Source organism: Blennius ocellaris (genome assembly GCF_963422515.1).
Source record: "Blennius ocellaris genome assembly, chromosome: 12".
Taxonomy (NCBI): Eukaryota; Metazoa; Chordata; class Actinopteri; order Blenniiformes; family Blenniidae; genus Blennius; species Blennius ocellaris.
In genome coordinates this window covers 27,755,716-27,773,901 of record NC_137661.1, presented here as the reverse complement: position 1 = coordinate 27,773,901, position 18,186 = coordinate 27,755,716, and the positions used below count along the sequence as shown (strand labels likewise).

The 18,186-nt window shown below is 51.9% G+C and overlaps 2 protein-coding genes across 5 annotated transcripts; one reads left to right on the top strand and one right to left on the bottom strand.

The window, feature by feature from the left end:
- Window positions 1-708: 708 nt before the first annotated feature.
- On the bottom strand, window positions 709-5,071 carry commd2 (COMM domain containing 2). Of its 2 annotated transcripts, none has more exons than XM_080506507.1 (6): window positions 4,872-5,071; window positions 4,013-4,090; window positions 3,511-3,642; window positions 2,373-2,401; window positions 2,159-2,257; window positions 709-957 (listed from the first exon to the last, which is right to left on the bottom strand). In XM_080506507.1, the coding sequence occupies exons 1-6, from the start codon at window positions 4,936-4,938 to the stop codon at window positions 754-756; spliced, it is 609 nt and encodes a 202-aa protein (XP_080362633.1). In that variant the 5' UTR covers window positions 4,939-5,071; the 3' UTR covers window positions 709-753. The 2 variants fall into 2 exon arrangements, with proteins under 2 accessions (XP_080362633.1, XP_080362634.1); XM_080506508.1 differs by having other exon boundaries at window positions 2,373-2,447; window positions 3,511-3,593.
- Window positions 5,017-17,752, top strand: trappc8 (trafficking protein particle complex subunit 8). 3 transcript variants are annotated; one of them, XM_080506504.1, is made up of 29 exons: window positions 5,017-5,282; window positions 6,236-6,436; window positions 6,990-7,073; window positions 7,612-7,701; window positions 7,808-7,982; window positions 8,069-8,213; window positions 8,864-8,942; window positions 9,277-9,488; window positions 9,602-9,717; window positions 9,808-9,958; window positions 10,194-10,294; window positions 10,366-10,471; window positions 11,040-11,171; window positions 11,354-11,578; window positions 11,653-11,755; window positions 12,169-12,363; window positions 12,462-12,568; window positions 12,645-12,713; window positions 12,906-13,166; window positions 13,261-13,574; window positions 13,662-13,782; window positions 13,853-13,943; window positions 14,288-14,356; window positions 14,478-14,524; window positions 15,136-15,276; window positions 15,354-15,455; window positions 15,550-15,683; window positions 16,287-16,376; window positions 17,454-17,752. In XM_080506504.1, the coding sequence occupies exons 1-29, from the start codon at window positions 5,126-5,128 to the stop codon at window positions 17,674-17,676; spliced, it is 4,041 nt and encodes a 1,346-aa protein (XP_080362630.1). In that variant the 5' UTR covers window positions 5,017-5,125; the 3' UTR covers window positions 17,677-17,752. The 3 variants fall into 3 exon arrangements, with proteins under 3 accessions (XP_080362630.1, XP_080362629.1, XP_080362631.1); XM_080506503.1 differs by having other exon boundaries at window positions 14,475-14,524; XM_080506505.1 differs by lacking the exon at window positions 6,990-7,073 and having other exon boundaries at window positions 14,475-14,524.
- Window positions 17,753-18,186: the final 434 nt, after the last annotated feature.

Here is an 18,186-nt window from a genome sequence, read left to right as displayed (position 1 = left end):
TAAAGCCGAAAAATTAAGTGCAAAACCTGCGAGAGACGGACAGAAACACCGGGACAGATTTACAGTTTGTTACTTTTTAAATACCACAATCGTCGTTTCTGCGCTTCCACTTCATCCATTTATTGTTTTTAATTGTGTTCTGTTGTATTTGGAGTATAAAAACTGCCATATAAATGTAATTATTAGTCCTATTGATTTAAAATTTTGTTTCATTACCTCGGTTATATTGCCAAATAAACAAAAATGAATGAATTCACTCACCAGTCAGAGAGAAGTGACAGCGATGGGATGAGGAAATCCCGCCGTCTGGATCCTGAAGCCAAGATGTTCATCAGAAAGTCTGTTTCTGGATTCTGTTTCTTTAATTCAGTGAACGGAGGTGAAGAACACTCCTCCGCTCTTCTTATCGCAGTATTATCCGACGGTGCGTTTACACATCGGCACGACGAGTTTCCAACATCATTTTCCATCATTCCTGACCAGTGTTGCCATGGTTACTTTAAAAAAAACTGATCTGATTACTAGTTACTCCTTTAAAAAGTAGTTACTTTACCGATTACTTGTTTTTATGAGTAAGTTTTAAAAGAGGGGGCAAAGGAAAAAAGAGGAATAGGGAAAAATATGTCTGAATATGATTTGTGCTTTTCAAAATAAAATAAAAAGACCTTGAACACAACAAAGAACTTGAGTTACCGCGGTTTTGAAAACAGCTGGTTTTAATGACTTGGTGGAAGGTTTACAGAGAGCGTGGGGTCATTTGATGCTGCGTGCGAAGCGGCGCGTGCGGCCGCTCCGCGCGGCGTGCAGCGCGTCCTCCAGCCTGCACACCAGGTGCAGCAGCGTGGCGGCGTCGGCCTGCAGCACCACGTCTTCCTCGGCGCCTCCGGCTCCCCCGGTCCGCCGCAGGCACAGCGTCAGTCTGGGAATCAGCTGCTGGCGGACGCTACGGCTAGCCAGCTGCAACACATTCAATCCAACTTTATTCACTCAGAGCCCAACGACACCAAGTCAGGAAGCTTTTATAGAGAAAACCCAAAACGGGTAGAGTTTCTCTCTACAGGTAGGGTCTCCCTACAGGTAGAGTCTCCCTACAGGTAGAGTCTCTCTACAGGTAGGGTCTCCCTACAGGTAGGGTCTCTCTACAGGTAGAGTCTCTCTCTACAGGTAGAGTCTCCCTCTCCAGGTAGAGTCTCTCTCTACAGGTAGAGTCTCCCTCTCCAGGTAGAGTCTCCCTACAGGTAGAGTCTCTCTCTCCAGGTAGAGTCTCCCTCTCCAGGTAGAGTCTCCCTCTACAGGTAGAGTCTCCCTCTCCAGGTAGAGTCTCCCTACAGGTAGGGTCTCTCTCCAGGTAGAGTCTCTACAGGTACAGTCTCTCCCTACAGGTAGAGTCTCCCTACAGGTAGATTCTCTCTCTACAGGTAGGGTCTCTCTCTACAGGTAGAGTCTCCCTACAGGTAGAGTCTCCCTCTCCAGGTAGAGTCTCTCCCTACAGGTAGAGTCTCCCTACAGGTAGAGTCTCTCTCTCCAGGTAGAGTCTCTCTCTCCAGGTAGAGTCTCCCTCTCCAGGTAGAGTCTCCCTCTACAGGTAGAGTCTCCCTCTCCAGGTAGAGTCTCCCTACAGGTAGGGTCTCTCTCCAGGTAGAGTCTCTACAGGTACAGTCTCTCCCTACAGGTAGAGTCTCCCTACAGGTAGATTCTCTCTCTACAGGTAGGGTCTCTCTCTACAGGTAGAGTCTCCCTACAGGTAGAGTCTCCCTCTCCAGGTAGAGTCTCTCCCTACAGGTAGAGTCTCCCTACAGGTAGAGTCTCTCTCTCCAGGTAGAGTCTCTCTCTCCAGGTAGAGTCTCCCTCTCCAGGTAGAGTCTCCCTCTCCAGGTAGAGTCTCCCTACAGGTAGAGTCTCCCTCTCCAGGTAGAGTCTCCCTACAGGTAGAGTCTCCCTACAGGTAGAGTCTCCCTACAGGTAGAGTCTCTCTCTCCAGGTAGGGTCTCCCTACAGGTAGGGTCTCTCTACAGGTAGAGTCTCTCTCTACAGGTAGAGTCTCCCTACAGGTAGAGTCTCCCTACAGGTAGATTCTCTCTACAGGTAGGGTCTCCCTACAGGTAGAGTCTCCCTACAGGTAGCGTTGAAACAATCTGTGGTAGTTTGATTTGCTCACCTGGACATCCAGCCTCCAGTGCAGGTCGCAGTAGGCGGGTGGAGAGCAGGACAGCTGCTGCAGGACGCTGCACACATCAGCACGGTGCTGCAGGTACAGCTGCAACACACACACACACGTTATTGACACACTCACACAGTCTCACATTACACACACCATTAACACACACGTTACTATTAACACACACACACACACCATTGACACACACACTCACCTGCAACAGTGTCTGGTTCAGGTCGTCACCTAAACCCAGAACCAACAGTGAGTCCAAGAAGTCCACCTCTGAAATCTACACACACACACACACACACACACACACACACACACACACACACACACACACACACACACACACACACACACACACACACACACACACACACACACACACACACACACACACACACACACACACACAATAAGTAAAAAAACAGAAAATGGCTATGGAGCTAAAAACCTTAAGAAAATTTAACCTGAGCCTGGTTAGCTATTGGACATGGGCGATCTTTAGCCTGGTTAGCTACTGGGGCTGGACGTTCTTTAGCCTGGTTAGCTACTGGAGCTGGATGTTCTTTAGCCTGGTTAGTTACTTGACCTGGGTGTTCTTTAGCCTTGTTAGCTATTGGACCTGGATGTTCTTTAGCCTGGTTAGCTATTTGACCTGGATGTTCTTTAGCCTGGTTAGTTACTTGACCTGGGTGTTCTTTAGCCTTGTTAGCTATTGGACCTGGATGTTCTTTAGCCTGGTTAGCTATTGGACCTGGATGTTCTTTAGCCTGGTTAGCTATTGGACCTGGATGTTCTTTAGCCTGGTTAGCTATTTGACCTGGACGTTCTTTAGCCTGGTTAGATATTTGACCTGGATGTTCTTTAGCCTGGTTAGATATTTGACCTGGATGTTCTTTAGCCTGGTTAGATATTTGACCTGGACGTTCTTTAGCCTGGTTAGTTATTTGACCTGGACGTTCTTTAGCCTTGTTAGTTATTTGACCTGGATGATCTTTAGCCTGGTTAGCTATTTGACTTGGACGTTCTTTAGCCTTGTTAGTTATTTGACCTGGATGTTCTTTAGCCTGGTTAGATATTTGACCTGGACGTTCTTTAGCCTGGTTCGCTATTGGACCTGGACGTTCTTTAGCCTGGTTAGATATTTGACCTGGACGTTCTTTAGCCTGGTTAGCTATTGGACCTGGATGTTCTTTAGCCTGGTTAGCTATTGGACATGGACGATCTTTAGCCTGGTTAGCTATTGGACCCGGATGTTCTTTAGCCTGGTTGGGCCTGGATGTTCTTTAGCCTGGTTGGGCCTGGATGTTGGTGCCGTGGTGGTTGTGTGCTCCCGGCAGCCTCACCGTGTGCTTGGCGCTCTCCGTCATGAGGAACATCAGCCCCTCCACGCCGTGCTGCACCGTCTCCACAGGAACGCCAAGCTTCCCTGTTAGCATCCACAACGCCGCCAAACACGGTCAACACAGCTAGCAACGCTTTTTTTTTCAAAGTGTATATTTGAAGGGAAAGAAACTCTTATCAGCTGTGTTCCACACAATGTACGACGGGGATGACGCAACAAGACAACATGATGGTATCGACAGATGGAATAATAACAGTCAATGACGTCACCGCGTTCGACCAATCAGAGCTTTTCCATGAAAATAAGCCTAAGCGCTTCAGTGAGTGACCGGAAAATAAACATACAAGTACGTATAGAAGAACAGTGAAGCTCAACCTGCTAGCTTAGTCGCAACACGTTAGCTTCCGAGAGCTACAAATGAGCCATTTCTGCTATAGGCTAATCCACTGTGGATGTGAGGGGGAGGGGGAGCACTCATTAGCTTAGCTTGAAGTGAGACTCACTGGCTGCTCCCTCGTAGATCTTCGGACTTGTTCCCCTCCTTAAGAACTCCAGAGCGATGCGTCCAAACTCTGCAACAACTGAAAACCCAACAAACACGCAGTTAGCCGATTAGCATTAGCACTTTTGACACAAGAAACATACATTGACTGGTCAGAAATAGTTCAGCGACTTCACGCGACATGCCACAGGGGAGCTAGCATGTTTTTAGCATTTGTTTTTCTTCATGTTATTGACGCTCAACTGTCAATGTTATTGACAGTTGAGCGTCAATAGCAGAGTGAGCATTATTAGCACAGTGAGCATCATTAGCAGTAAGCATCATTAGCACAGTGAGCCTCATTAGCAGAGAGCATCATTAGCAGAGAGCATCATTAGCAGAGAGCATCATTAGCACAGTGAGCACCATTAGCAGTAAGCACCATTAGCACTAAGCATCATTAGCAGTAAGCATCATTAGCAGTGAGCATCATTAGCACAGTGAACATCATTAGCACAGTGAGCATAATTAGCAGTAAGCACCATTAGCAGTAAGCATCATTAGCAGTGAGCATCATTAGCAGTGAGCATCATTAGCAGTGAGCATCATTAGCAGTAAGCATCATTAGCACAGTGAGCATCATTAGCACAGTAAACATCATTAGCACAGTAAGCATCATTAGCAGTGAGCATCATTAGCACAGTAAGCATCATTAGCACAGTAAGCATCATTAGCAGTGAGCATCATTAGCAGTAAGCATCATTAGCAGTAAGCATCATTAGCAGTAAGCATCATTAGCAGTGAGCATCAATAGCACAGTGAGCATTATTAGCACAAGGAGCCTCATTAGCACAAGGAGCGTCGCTCGAGTCGCTCCTCACCTGAGCCGTCGACCTGCGGCAGGAAGGCCAGGTGCTGCCGGTGCTCCTCGGACAGAGACAGGAGCATCCTAACGGGGCGGCGGCTCGCGGCGGACAGCACCGGGAACCCGGAAACACACCGGCAATGACGTCACAGTCACGTGAACCGTCGGAGCGAAGCCGGAAGTTAAATCCAGCACAGAGACGCAGTAGAGAGTGTGTTGTTGTTGTTGTTGTTGTTGTGTCAGTGTGCGGGTTCCGAACGCCGCTCCGCCATGGCCCAGTGCGTCCAGTCGGTGGAGGAGTTCGTCCAGGACTCGTTCGTACCGATGGTGGCCGTCCTGTGCAGCGAGGAGGCGGACAGGGTCTCCATGAAGAACAACCTCCACTTCTCCGAGCTGCTGCGGCCTTTCTGCAGACTCACGTCCGAAGGTAGGACGCTTGTGTCGGGGGCAGTTCATCTGGTCACTGTCCGCCCAACATAGGGTCCGCGGGCCCACGTCAGGACGCTCCACTGGCCACTTCCGGTGTCAAAAACTTGAGTTCCATGTACGGCGCTCACTGAGTGTCGCCGGGGACGTCCGTTCTGTTCTCGCTGCTTTTATTAGGACTCACAGCCACAATGTACAAATACACTAAACTGTGTGTAACAACAAGGAAAGTCCCACGTTTCTTGCATGGAAAGAAAAATGACAATTTAACAAGGCGAGATTTGCAGCTCATAGCATCGCGTTTCATGTCCTACACGTGTCAATAATTAATGTTTATCTGTTTGAGTTGTCTGGTTTTGTTTGCGCTTGTAACTCATTGGCAGCTCTATTGGAAATGATAGATAATGTACATGCTTCTATTATTATGATTATTATACATACTTCATGTGCAATGCAGTTTAAAATAGAGACGGGCCGATCCGGCATCGGTATCGGGTTCCAATACCAACGTAATTCATGGATGGGAAATTTCCGATCCAGCCTGCGAAGATTTCTGATCGTCAAGCCTCGCCTGCTTTCCTGTCGCTGAAACGACTCCATGAACCGTCTCACTGCCGCCGCGCCGCTGGCTGGCTGCAAACTGTGGACTGGATTTCCTGAAGGCAGGCGGGTCTCAATGAGACGTGCAGGAATGAGTCAAGAAATCCATTCCACAGTTTGCGGCCAGCCAGCAGGCTAACGGAGCAGCACTGTGCTGTCCAATGACAATACGTTTGCTGTTTGGACGGATCTTATGCTCAAAACACTGCAAGACAACATGGAATTTTTGCAAAGCAAAGCAACGTTCGCAAAGCCGTTGTCCAGCAGGTGGCGCTCTGCCGCCAGACGTCAGCACTTTGGTCGATGCCAGGCATTAGTTTAATAATGCTGAATAACGTTTCTTGTTCATGTCAGGTCACATCCGGGACCCGAACAATCAGGTCCACGTGGTGAAGAACCTGCGCGTCTGCGTCAGCAACATAGCGACGGGCCAGCCCGGCGGTGCCGCCGTGCCACGCCGCCGCCTGCTCAGCGAGGTGGTGCAGTCCACCCAGCCACAGGAGGGCGCCGCCACCAACGTGATGACCACAGGGGACTACGAGCTCAGCTTTAGCGGTGAGCCTGGGCGCTAGCAGCTGTTGAGAAGAAGCTAACGCTTCACAAGAATGCTAATAAATTCCCGCGTGGAGGTTAGCTTGTGTAGCAATTTTAGTTATCCTGATTTTTCAGGATAACTAAATGATTATTCAGTTATCCTTAACATTTTTAGCTCATTTAGCAGCTTAACCACTTTCGGAATTTGGCTCTTTGGGGAGTTTCACCTTTTTCTTAGCTATGCTAACAGATTAGCACAGCGAGCAGTGATATTTTGTCGTTGAGCTGTAAGACGAGATTGTTTTTTTTATCTGCATCAAGCCGGGTGAAAGCTAACTGCTCGCCGCTCCCGAGGCGCTAACAGAGCTACGATTTTATGTGTGTGTGTGTGTGTGTGTGTGTGTGTGTGTGTGTGTGTGTGTGTGTGTGTGTGTGTGTGTGTGCGTGTGCGTGTGCGTGTGCGGATTCCCACACTGGAAGGCTCTCAATCACACGATATTGTATGCCTCCGCTGCCGAACAAGACAGAGCCACGATGCTAACGTTAGCATTGACTCTCTGCTTCCGCCTGTTAGATGACTCTGTTAGGGCTAGCGCCCCCTGGCACAGCATGTGGAAACAAACGCTGTCGGAAATCTACACCTGCGAGCAGCACACAGGTACCCCAGTGATGTCACGACCCGTGACATCACAGCTCGTGGTGTCACCGCCTTCCTTGTTAGCCGGTAGCTTGAAACTTTCCTCCTCACTGTGGGTCGGAGACACACACACACACACACACACACACACACACACACACACACACACACACACACTCTACTTCCTTTCTGACCTGTGTCTGTGTGAGCGTACCAGAGATCTGCAACCTGCTAACGCCCATGTGAAGCTAACACGGCTAAACGGCTAAAATCACATTTGTTTAAAGTCTAAAAATTAATGAGTGTGTGTGTGTGTGTGTGTGTGTGTGTGTGTGTGTGTGTGTGTGTGTGTGTGTGAGAAATAACTGATCTGGTAATAGTGGTAAAAAAAAAATAGAACTGATGAAAAACTTGGCTGAACGACAGTTTCCGGTGTTGGAGAGCTCTGGTGTCCCTCATAGAGTAGGGTGGGGGTGTGGGTGTGGGTGTGGGTGTGTGTGCGCGGCTGTTTGTATGTGTGTGTGTATACCTGTGTGTAATGTTTGCGTTTGTGTCCTAGTGACCACCCCGTGGTTCGAGGCCTACAGGGAGAACTTCCTGCAGTCCACTCCAGTGTCGGACCACGAGTTCCTCAACCACCACCTGGCCTGTATCCTCAGTGTGTGTGTGTGTGTGTGTGTGTGTGTGTGTGTGTGACTGGTTTCTCCGTGATCCCGTGGCCTTGCTTCCCCCGTGTTTTCCTTGACGCCCAGTAGGCCTCCTGGTGGCGTCGTCCTCGGAGGCCGTCCCGGTGGAGCAGTTCCTGAAGCTGTCCCAGGAGCAGCACCGCATCCAGCACAGCGGCGAGTTCCCGGTTCCCAAGTGGTTCACGCCCAACACACTCAAGTACTACGTCCTCCTGCACGACGTGGGCGCCGGTGACGAGCAGCGGTGAGGACCCGGGCGGGGTGGCGGGGGGAGGGGGGAGGGGGGGGGGGGTTCAGGGGACACGAGGGTGACGGTGTACCGCTCCGCAGAGCCGACGCCGTGTACGAGGACATGAAGCAGCGGTACGGCGCTCAGGGATGTCACCTGCTCAAGATCAACTCCCGCAACGCCTCCGACCAGGGAACCGAGCAGATCCCCGACCCCTGGAGCCAGTACCTGCCGAGGAGGAGCCAGGTGAGCTCACGTGGGGTGCTGACACAGGTTAGCACGGGAGCTAATGAAGGTTCACGGAGCGAACACACAGGCTAAAGGGGCTAACACACAGCTCCTTTAGCGTGTGACTTAGCCTAACACACAAGCTAACACAAGCTGAAGGAGTTAACGCACAGCCTCACACACAGGCTAAAGGAGCTAACACACATGCTAACACACAGGCTAAAGAAGCTAACACAAAGGCTAAAGTAGTTAAGACACAGGCTAAAGTAATTAACACACAGGCTAAAGGAGCTAACACAAAGGCTAAAGTAGTTAACACAAATGCTAAGTCACAGGCTAAAGGAGCTAACACACAAGCTAACACAAGCTGAAGGAGTTAACGCACAGCCTCACACAAAGACTAAAGGAGCTAACACAGGCTAAAGGAGCTAACACAGGCTAAAGTAGTTAACACGCATGCTAACACACTGGCTAAAGGAAATAGCCAGAAACAGCCACATTTTTACTTACTTTACGTACATTTAACGGTGTTGCTAGAACGTTGCGACTGCGATCCTGACGTGTCGTTAATACGATGCTCAAGCAGTGCCAACATGTTTTCATGTGTGTTGGTAACGCAGGTTTACTTTGTTGCTAACGTGTCACTAACCTGTTTGTGGACGTCGCAGGAGTCGTTGGAGGACGCCGTCTCCAGCGGGGGCGCTGTGGAGCTTGGAGCTGCTGAGGTGGAGTTCCCTCTGGAGGAAGGTCTGTACAAACGTCCTTTTTGCCTTCTGGACCAAAACCATTGAAGTTTCTCCAAACTAAATTAGCTTAAGCACATGACGCAAGCGCTGAAGCTAATTCCATCTTTGTTTAGTTTCTAACTGTTCTTTGTTGAAGGTGAACATTTTGAATCATTTCACGATGCTCCTACGGGAAATCGGAGGTTTGACAGTGTTTGACTTGGTTCAGTTCAAATTTGTTCTGTTTTTTTTTTGCTGACGTTTATTTCGGAAAAGCCAAAATTGTGGCGTTTGGGACATAGAATTGGGAATTCTGAGACCAAAGTCAGAATGCTGCTTTGACGTTGAACTTTCAGTCGGAGTTCCGGCCGCCGTGCGTTCCTCCACCCTCAACACGGATCCAAAGACGCCGACAGCAGATGCGGAGATTCCAGCGTGCGGCGCGGGAAACCACGGAGCCTGTCTGAGCCTGAACGACCACGACCGGATACGGCACTTCATTCAGGAGTTCACTTTCCGAGGCCTGCTGCCGCACATCGAGAAGAACATTCGGCAGCTCAATGACCAGGTAGCATCTATTAGCTGTCCCTTTACCCGCTGCTAAAGCCTTGCTAGTGTAGCCTTGCAAACGTAGCCCCAGTGTGTCATCGGGTGGCGCTAACCTGGCCTTGTGGTCCTCAGCTGGTCTCCAGGAAAGGCCTGAGCCGGTCTTTGTTCACGGCCACCAAGAAGTGGTTTGGCGGGGGGAAGATTCCAGAGAAGAGCAGCGCCGAGCCCAAGAGCACCTGCGGCGTTCTGTAAGCTAGGTCACCCAATGTTAACGTGAAAGCTTGTGAGCCCAGCGCACACTGTGACTCCCCCCCCCCCTCCCCCCACGCCCCCACCAGGTACCCCCCTGAGGCCCCGGAGCTGCAGATCCGGAAGATGGCTGACCTGTGCTTCCTGGTGCAGCACTACGAGCTAGCTTACAGCTGCTACCACACCGCGAAGAAGGACTTTCTGTCAGACCAGGCCATGCTGTACGCCGCGGGGGCGCTGGTGAGTCATGCTAGCAGCATGTTGTACGCTGCGGGGGCGCTGGTGAGTCATGCTAGCAGCATGTTGTACGCCGCGGGGGCACTGGTGCCACACTGCAGTCGGGGGAGTTTGATTTTTTTTTTAAAAGGTTTTAGAATTTTTGGGGGGGCTCATGGTTTTTAAATGTTTTAGCATTTGCCTCGCTTCCGTTTCTTTCAATGTTTCACCTTTTCTTGGATTTCAAACCGTTTTCCAGGAGATGGCGGCGGTGTCTGCGTTCCTCCAGGCCGGCGCTCCCCGGCCCTACCCGGCCCACTACATGGACACGGCCATCCAGACGTACCGCGACGTCTGCCGGTACGGGCCGTTGTTAGCCTAGCTTAGCAACAGGACTTGACCTCTCTGAAGCCTCCGTTTGCTTTGTGCAGGAACACCGTGCTAGCAGAGCGCTGCGCTCTGCTGAGCGCCGACATCCTGAAGAGTCAGGGGAAGTACTCTGAGGCGGCCACGCTGCTCATCAAGATGACCAGCGAGGTGAGCTAACAGGCGTACGCTGCTAACGCTGCTCAACAAGATGACTGGCTAACACTACTAACTCCTCTCCAATGGGCTAACGTCCATGTACGCTAATGCAAACTTTCAAACGTAAATGCTGACATTAAAGAACACCAATGTCATGTGTGCTCGTGGCAACGTTACATACTAACACGTGCTAATGCTAACAGGGCTGTGACCAGCACAACGCTACATACTAACATGGGCTAATGCTAATAGGGCTGTGACCTGCGCAATGCTACATACTAACATGTGCTAATACTAACAGGGCTGTGACCTGTGCAATGCTACATACTAACATGTGCTAATGCTAACAGGGCTGTGACCTGTGTAACGCTACATGCTAACAGGACTGTAGCCTGCACAACGCTCTTCTGTTGGAACATGCTAACATGTGCTAAGGCTAACAGGACTTTGTCCTGCGCAACACTCCTCTCGTGTCAAATGCTAACATGACGGAAGTATGATTTCCCCCTCTCCCCCCTCCTCCTCTCCCCCCTCCCCCTCTTCCTCCTCCTCCTCTTCCTCCTCCTCCTCCTCCTCCCAGGACTGCGACCTGCGCAGCGCCCTCCTTCTGGAACAAGCTGCTCACTGTTTCATCAACATGCGAACACCGATGGTCCGAAAGTTTTCCTTCCACATGATCCTGGCCGGACACCGCTTCAGCAAGGCGGGGCAGGTGAGGGGCGACAAGGGTCAAAGAGAGGTCAGGGGCAACAGGGATTAAAGACGGGTCTGGGGCAACAGGTTTAAGGTGAGGGGCAACAGTAGAGGGGCAAGAGGGTTTTTTCGTGCGTATTTGTCAGTTTTCAGCAGCTCCTCTAACCGTCGGTACTAACATGCTAACGCGGCGTGCTGCAGCGCCGCCACGCCCTGCGCTGTTACCTGCAGGCCCTGCAGGTGTACCGAGGGCGGGGCTGGTCCCTGGCCGAGGACCACATCAACTTCACGGTGGGCCGCCAGTCCTTCACGCTGGGCCGGGCCGAGTGCGCCGCTGCCGCCTTCCGCTTGGTGCTGACCAACGACAGCCGGCAGACGGCCACCCAGCAGGGGGCGTTCCTCCGGGAGTTCCTCTACGTGCACCAGGTGAGCTCCGATTGACCCCCCCCTCCCCTGCCACTCAGAGCTCCCCCCCCCCACTGACTGCTACCCTGTTCCAGAGCACCCCGGGGGTCCCAGAAGAGCTGCCTCTGCTGCCCCTCCCCCACATCCACAGCTCAGCCATTCGGGTCTACTTAGGACACGAGCGCAGGCCGGCGCAAGGTAAGCTAAGCAGTAGCTTCAGTGCTAACTCCATCACGAGCTCTACCACTAACTCCACCACTAATTTAACCACTCGCTCGGCTGGTAGCTCCGCCGCTACCGCCACACCGCTAGCTTCACCACTAACTTCACTTTGATCTTCACAGAGCTTCACCACTAACTTCACTTTGATCTTCACCGCTAGCTCCACCGCTAACATTTAAGACCATTTTAAAAAACCCTCATATTACCAAATAAATAAAAGTTCCATGCTGCAGCAGATATTATATATCAATAAACACTAAATATACACATATGAGCAGGCCTAGCATAGATGGACGTCAAACGGCTCCGATTAAGAAACTAAAGTCCGACACGACTTTTAAACTTTGGCCAAATAGATTTTGTGACGTTTTAACGCGGCGTCCGTTCAGGTGAGAAGCAGGCGGCCACTCACGTGTCCCTGGACCAGGAGTTGGACCACGACCAGGCCGCGGTGTGGGTCCGCCTGGAGGAGCGGCTGCTGGCCGCCGCCCACGGGGGGGCGGCTCCCGCTGGCTTCCAGCCCACCCAGAGCTGCCTGGACCAGCACACAGACAACCAGCGCCCCCCGCAGGCTGTGGTCAACGGTACGTCTCGGCATCTGTGCTAGCTAGCCTCAGGCTACGTTTCGGTGGATTGCGTCAGCGTCGGTAGCTAACGCTACTCGCTGTTTTCTTGGACTCAGAACCGGTGGTGGTAGAGCTGACCCTCCGGAACCCGCTGAAGGTTCCCCTCATGCTCTCCGACCTCTCGCTGCTCTGGACGTTCCAAGAGGACGACGATGCCGCCACGGTTAGCTTGGCATACCCACAAGCCGCCCGCCACTAAAAAAGCCGCCAGCTAATCCCACATTGTTTTTTCCTGCCAGGAGGAAAACGAGGCGGTGAAGCCAGAAGTCATCCAGGAGTTCTTCCTGAGTCCCGAGGAAACCAAGACGGTTCGTATGCCCCACGTGGCGACAGGGCTAACAATGCTAATGATGTGACTGCAAGCTAACGTTCAGCTCAGTTTGGCTACGTACCGAAGCTAAACGTTGCTGCGAGCTAATTTGAAAATGGCTACAGTAGCATGTGAGCACTGCTAGTTTTACGACGGGGGTTAGCATGTGCTGAGGTCAACCGTCTTGCAGATCCGCCTTCAGCTGCTGCCGCGCCGTACCGGACAGATGAAGGTCGTGGGTGTGGCGTACATGCTGGCGGCGGCGCCGTGTGCGGAGCCGCTGCAGTTCGATCCGACCCCGGCGTTGCGGACCCTGGCGGTCCGCGGCCGGCAGGACCTGCACATCCAGGGTCCAAGACTTAACCTGACCAAGGAGGACAAGATGTCGGTACGGCACGGTGTGGACTGCCGCCTGGAGCCCGTCATAACTGCCCCCATGCCCCTGATGGAGGTAAAACTTCCCCCAGTGGTCCACCTGGCCCACTAGCTCCAGCTAGCTTGAGTGCGTTGAAGTACAATACTAAACCCGGTCTCTGGGGTCCCAGGTCTTCTTCTTGGAGTTCCCTACCGCTCTGCTGTGTGGCGAGGTCCGGAGAACCACGGTAGAGTTCGGCAACGTGGGTGCAGTGGCGCTGCGTGGCCTGCGGGTGGCGTCCACGCACTCCGACTTCTTCACCTTCGGCAGTCGGTCCACCAGGACCAGAACAGACGAGGAGGTGGTCCCGATTGAAGGGGGCGAGCTGAAACCCGGGGAGTCCACTCAACTGCCCCTGTGGCTCCGGGGTCCAGACCAGGAGGGGGTCCACGAAATCCACTTCCTGTTCTACTACCAGACGGCTGAGGGGGGCCCCAAAGTCCGGTGAGCCTCTTAACGCCACTTGCTAAGCGGAAGCTAGCTGACTTGTCAATGCTAACTGACCTTTGACCCCCCCCCCCCCCTCCCCAGTCACCGGGTGCTCCGCCACACGGCCTTCATCTGCGCTAGCCGTTCGCTCAGCGTGCGGGCTTCGGCGCGCCGTAGCGGCAGCGGCGCGTTGGTCTTTGTGGACGTGGAGAACATCGCCGCGGTGAGTTAGCACGCTAGCCTGCTAGCCAGTTGTCCGGCCAGCATCTCTGAGAGTCTCCGCTGTGTTCCAGAGCGACGGCGGCCCGCCGGACTTCCACATCCTGCAGGTGTCCAGCAGCAGCCGGCGGTGGCGCCTGCACCAGCGCATCAACCCCACCGCCGGTGAGCGACACGCCGCGCCCACGAGTTAGCGTCAACCTCAAAGGCACCGACCGCTAAAGTTCAAAGGGTTGCTCAAAGTGACGATAAAATATAATAGAACTCAATCTGCTGAACAAGCGCAAACAGATAATCGACTTGAAAATGTTTAGAAAACATTAACAGACTTCCTATTAACGTTAGGAAGCATTAACAGAGACTTCCTGTTAACGTTTGGAAGCATTAACAGAGACTTCCTGTTAACGTTTGGAAGCATTAACAGAGACTTCCTGTTAACGTTAGGAAGCATTAACAGAGACTTCCTGTTAACGTTTGGAAGCATTAACAGAGACTTCCTGTTGATCCAGATTGTAAACTGAGCAGCCGAGAACGAGCCAAGCTGAGTTTCCGAGCCGCTCCGTGTCATCATTCCCAAGGTGAGTCCAGAACCTCCAGAACATCCAGAACCTCCAGAACATTGAGGAACCAACAGTAACGGCAACAGTCCCACCTTGTTCCCTTGTTCCCTTGTTTCCTTGTTCCCTTGTTTTCCAGCAGAGTCAGAAGAAAACACTGTGGCCGACCTCAATCTGGGAAGTGAACAGGTAAATCTGAAAGACTGACGGACCAACCCAAGTTGTTTACCTGCTGTTTACCAGTAGTCTTCTGTTTACCAGTCAGCTGCTGTTGACTCTGGGTTATGTCAGATTACAGACTTTGACGCTGGGTTATCTCAGATTACGGACGGTGACTCTGGGTTATGTCAGATTACGGATGGTGACTCTGGGTTATATCAGATTACGGATGGTGGATTATGTCAGATTACGGATGGTGACACTGGGTTATGTCAGATTACGGATGGTGACTCTGGGTTATGTCAGATTACGGATGGTGGATTATGTCAGATTACGGACGGTGACTCTGGATTATGCCAGATTACGGACGGTGACTCTGGGTTATGTCAGATTACGGACGGTGGATTATGTCAGATTACGGACGGTGACTCTGGATTATGTCAGATTACGGACGGTGACTCTGGATTATGTCAGATTACGGACTTTGATGCTGAATTATGTCAGATTATGGACGGTGACTCTGGATTATGTCAGATTACGGATGGTGACACTGGGTTATGTCAGATTACGGATGGTGGATTATGTCAGATTACGGACGGTGGATTATGTCAGATTACGGACGGTGCTCCGATCCCTTCCAGACCCTCGGCTCCTCCAGTCGCTGCCCAGACTTCTTCTTCCCCACGTCCAAGTCCCTGCAGCCGGAAGCTCAAGCGTCCAAAACCCCTGACTCGGGAACCAAGTGTGACGAGCTGGACCTCACCATCATCGTCATGTGGAAGGTACCCCTCCCCCCCCATCCTCAACCCCACCCCCCCACCCCCCACTAGGAACAGTGAGCTGTGAGGTCTGTGTCCAGGCTTCAGTGGTGGAGGACAACAGAGACCAGGTCCTGGAAGGTCAGCTCCACGTGGCGCTCCAGACCATCGGCAAGGACGCCACGTCTCTGCTTCCCAAAGAGGTGAGTCTGGCTCCGCCCCTCCGTCCCCCGGGGGGGGGGGCCTCCAGGGGGGGGGGGCCTCGGTGGGAACGTTGACGTGGAATGTGTGTTCCAGGAGGCCCCGGAGATGATGCTGCTCAAGTTCAAGGCGGATCTGCTCCCGGCGCCGCCCCCGGCCGAGTTTTCCCAACTCGTCAAGACCAACCTGGAACACCCGGAGAACTTCACGCACTCCTTCCACCACAGCAGGTCGGCACACAAGTTCCCGGGGGTTCTGAGCAAAGACTTCCGACCCCCACCCTCTTCGCGAGGAGCCACGTACCGCGGATTCGGGGAAAACTTCGTGGAAGTCTCTTTTAAATTCCGGGGGAAAAACCATTCGGTATTAAAAAAAAAAGATGAGACCATGAAGGAGTTATTGCCAAATGAAGCTTCACGAAGCGCTTGTCTTTACTTCCTGACGCCACCAGAGGGCGCCCTTTGGTTCTAAAGATCCAGGCTGAAAGGCAATGAAGTGTTTTCAAACATCTGTGGAGCAGACGGCGCCGTCTAGTGGCTTCAGGCAATAAAGTCCGTGCTTCACGAAGCGTCATTTGTCCGTCGTTACCTGGAAGTCCAGGGTCGGAATTATTGAAGGAAAAGAAGTTAAATTCCACAGAAATGGCAGGAAAATGTTACATCAAACTTCGTTCATTAATTCAGTTGCTCAAGTCGCTAAAACGGCTCCAAAAAAGCGAATCCAGGTCAAAATAAAAATTCCTCACAAAGTTTTAAACTATAAGTTGTGAAACTTGCTGCTGTTAGCATGCTGGCTAATTGAAGATGCTAACCCATGTGTGTGTTTCTCCTCAGTCTGTGTGTCGTTCCCGTCGCTCTGACTCTGTCCAACTGCTGCTCGGACGCGGTGGACGTGGACGTGGACCTGAGGAACCGGAGCGGCAGGTGGGGTCGCTAGCGCCTTACGGAAAATACAAGATGTTTTGAGGTCTTAGTGGGAATCCTGGGACGGAATCCTAAAAAATGATCACCTGGATTGTTGGGATTCTGGAGGAACGTCAGTCGACCTTCATTGGTGAACCAACGTCCGTATAGTGACTCGTGATGCTAAGCTAGCTAACGTCAGCCTAATATAGTTTCACTGGGAAACGACCACAGCGTAATTGAGCGAACGCTAATCACGAATTGGCAAACGTAACGAACAGATTCGTCTAACGTTACGAGAATCTGCCTGCTACCGTAGCTAGCAGCGCTACATGTTGGTGGTGCTTGTTGGGCTACGACAACCAACGTCCATGTAGTGACTTATGATGCTAAGCTAGCTAACGTCGGTCTAATATAGTTTCACTGGGAAACGACCACAGCGTAATTGAGCTAACGCTAATCACGAATTGGCAAAGGTAACGAACAGATTCGTCTAACGTTACGAGAATCTGCCTGCTACCGTAGCTAGCAGCGCTACATGTTGGTGGTGCTTGTTGGTGGGCTATTTAGCCGTGTTCTGCTAGCTGTCAACTAGCCACCGTTACCATTCATGCCAGCATTATATGCTATTTCTAGCTAACGTTGGCTAAACAAGCCATTTAGCCACACAGTAACCAAACACAGCTAGCTAGCACCACCGAAGTGCGCTGAGCTCGAAAGTAAATTAATTTAGCAAACGTTGGCGACGGTAACGTTACGTCCTTCTGTTCTCCGGCGCCACGAGTAACGACGGGACGCCGCCGCTTCAAACGCTCCTCGTGGACGTGGTGCCGGTGCGGTATGGCGGCTCCGTCGTACAAAGACTGCTAATAGCTCTAGCTTGATGCTAACGGCTGCGTTTAAAAGCCGCCACGCACCTTTGATGTGAGGCGGCGGGTCGCCGCTAAAGCCCGAGAGCCGCTTGGAGACGAGGCTCGTCCTCCATGACGGTTTGTTCCGGTCCCTCGCATGCGCGTGGGCGTGGCTAGCGGATTCCCGCGCAAAACGTGTCGGAATTGTTGTAGCGCACAAACCGAGTCTCCGCCCCTCCTCTTCCAGCGCCGACGGGCCCGACGTCCACAGCTGCTTCTCCTGGGTGGGGAAGAGTCGCATGGCGGTCCGGCTGCAGCCGCGGGAGGTTCGGAGCGTCGGCCTGCGAGCGTGCTTCCTGCGAGCCGGAGTCTACAACCTCAACACGCCGCGGATCTCCGCCCGGACCGCCGGCGGCGCCGGCCGACAGGCGGCCGCCGGGCCGGCGCTCATCGTCATCGGGTGCGCCTGAGAGGGACGTCTGGAAACTGGACGTCTGTCGCTTTGGAAGTGATGAAGTGATGAATAAATAAATAAATAAATAAATATGTCCCAACCTGCCGTTTTTCCCGTTTCCTGTCAGAGTTCAGATTCAGTTTCCAGGGTTACCGAAACTTAACCTTAACCCTTAAACTTAACCTTAACCCGAAACTTAACCTTAACCCTCAACTTAACTTTAACCCTAAACTTAACTTCAACCCTACACTTAACCGCAACCCTAAACTTAACCTCAACCCAAAACTTAACCTCAACCCAAAACTTAACCTTAACCCTTAATTTACCCTCAACCCTACACTTAACCTCAACCCTAAATTTTACCTCAACCCTAAACTTAACCTCAACCCAAAACTTAACCTCAACCCTAAACTTAACCTCAACCCAAAACTTAACCTCAACCCAAAACTTAACCTTAACCCTAAATTTACCCTCAACCCTACACTTAACCTCAACCCTAAATTTAACCTCAACACTAAACTTAACC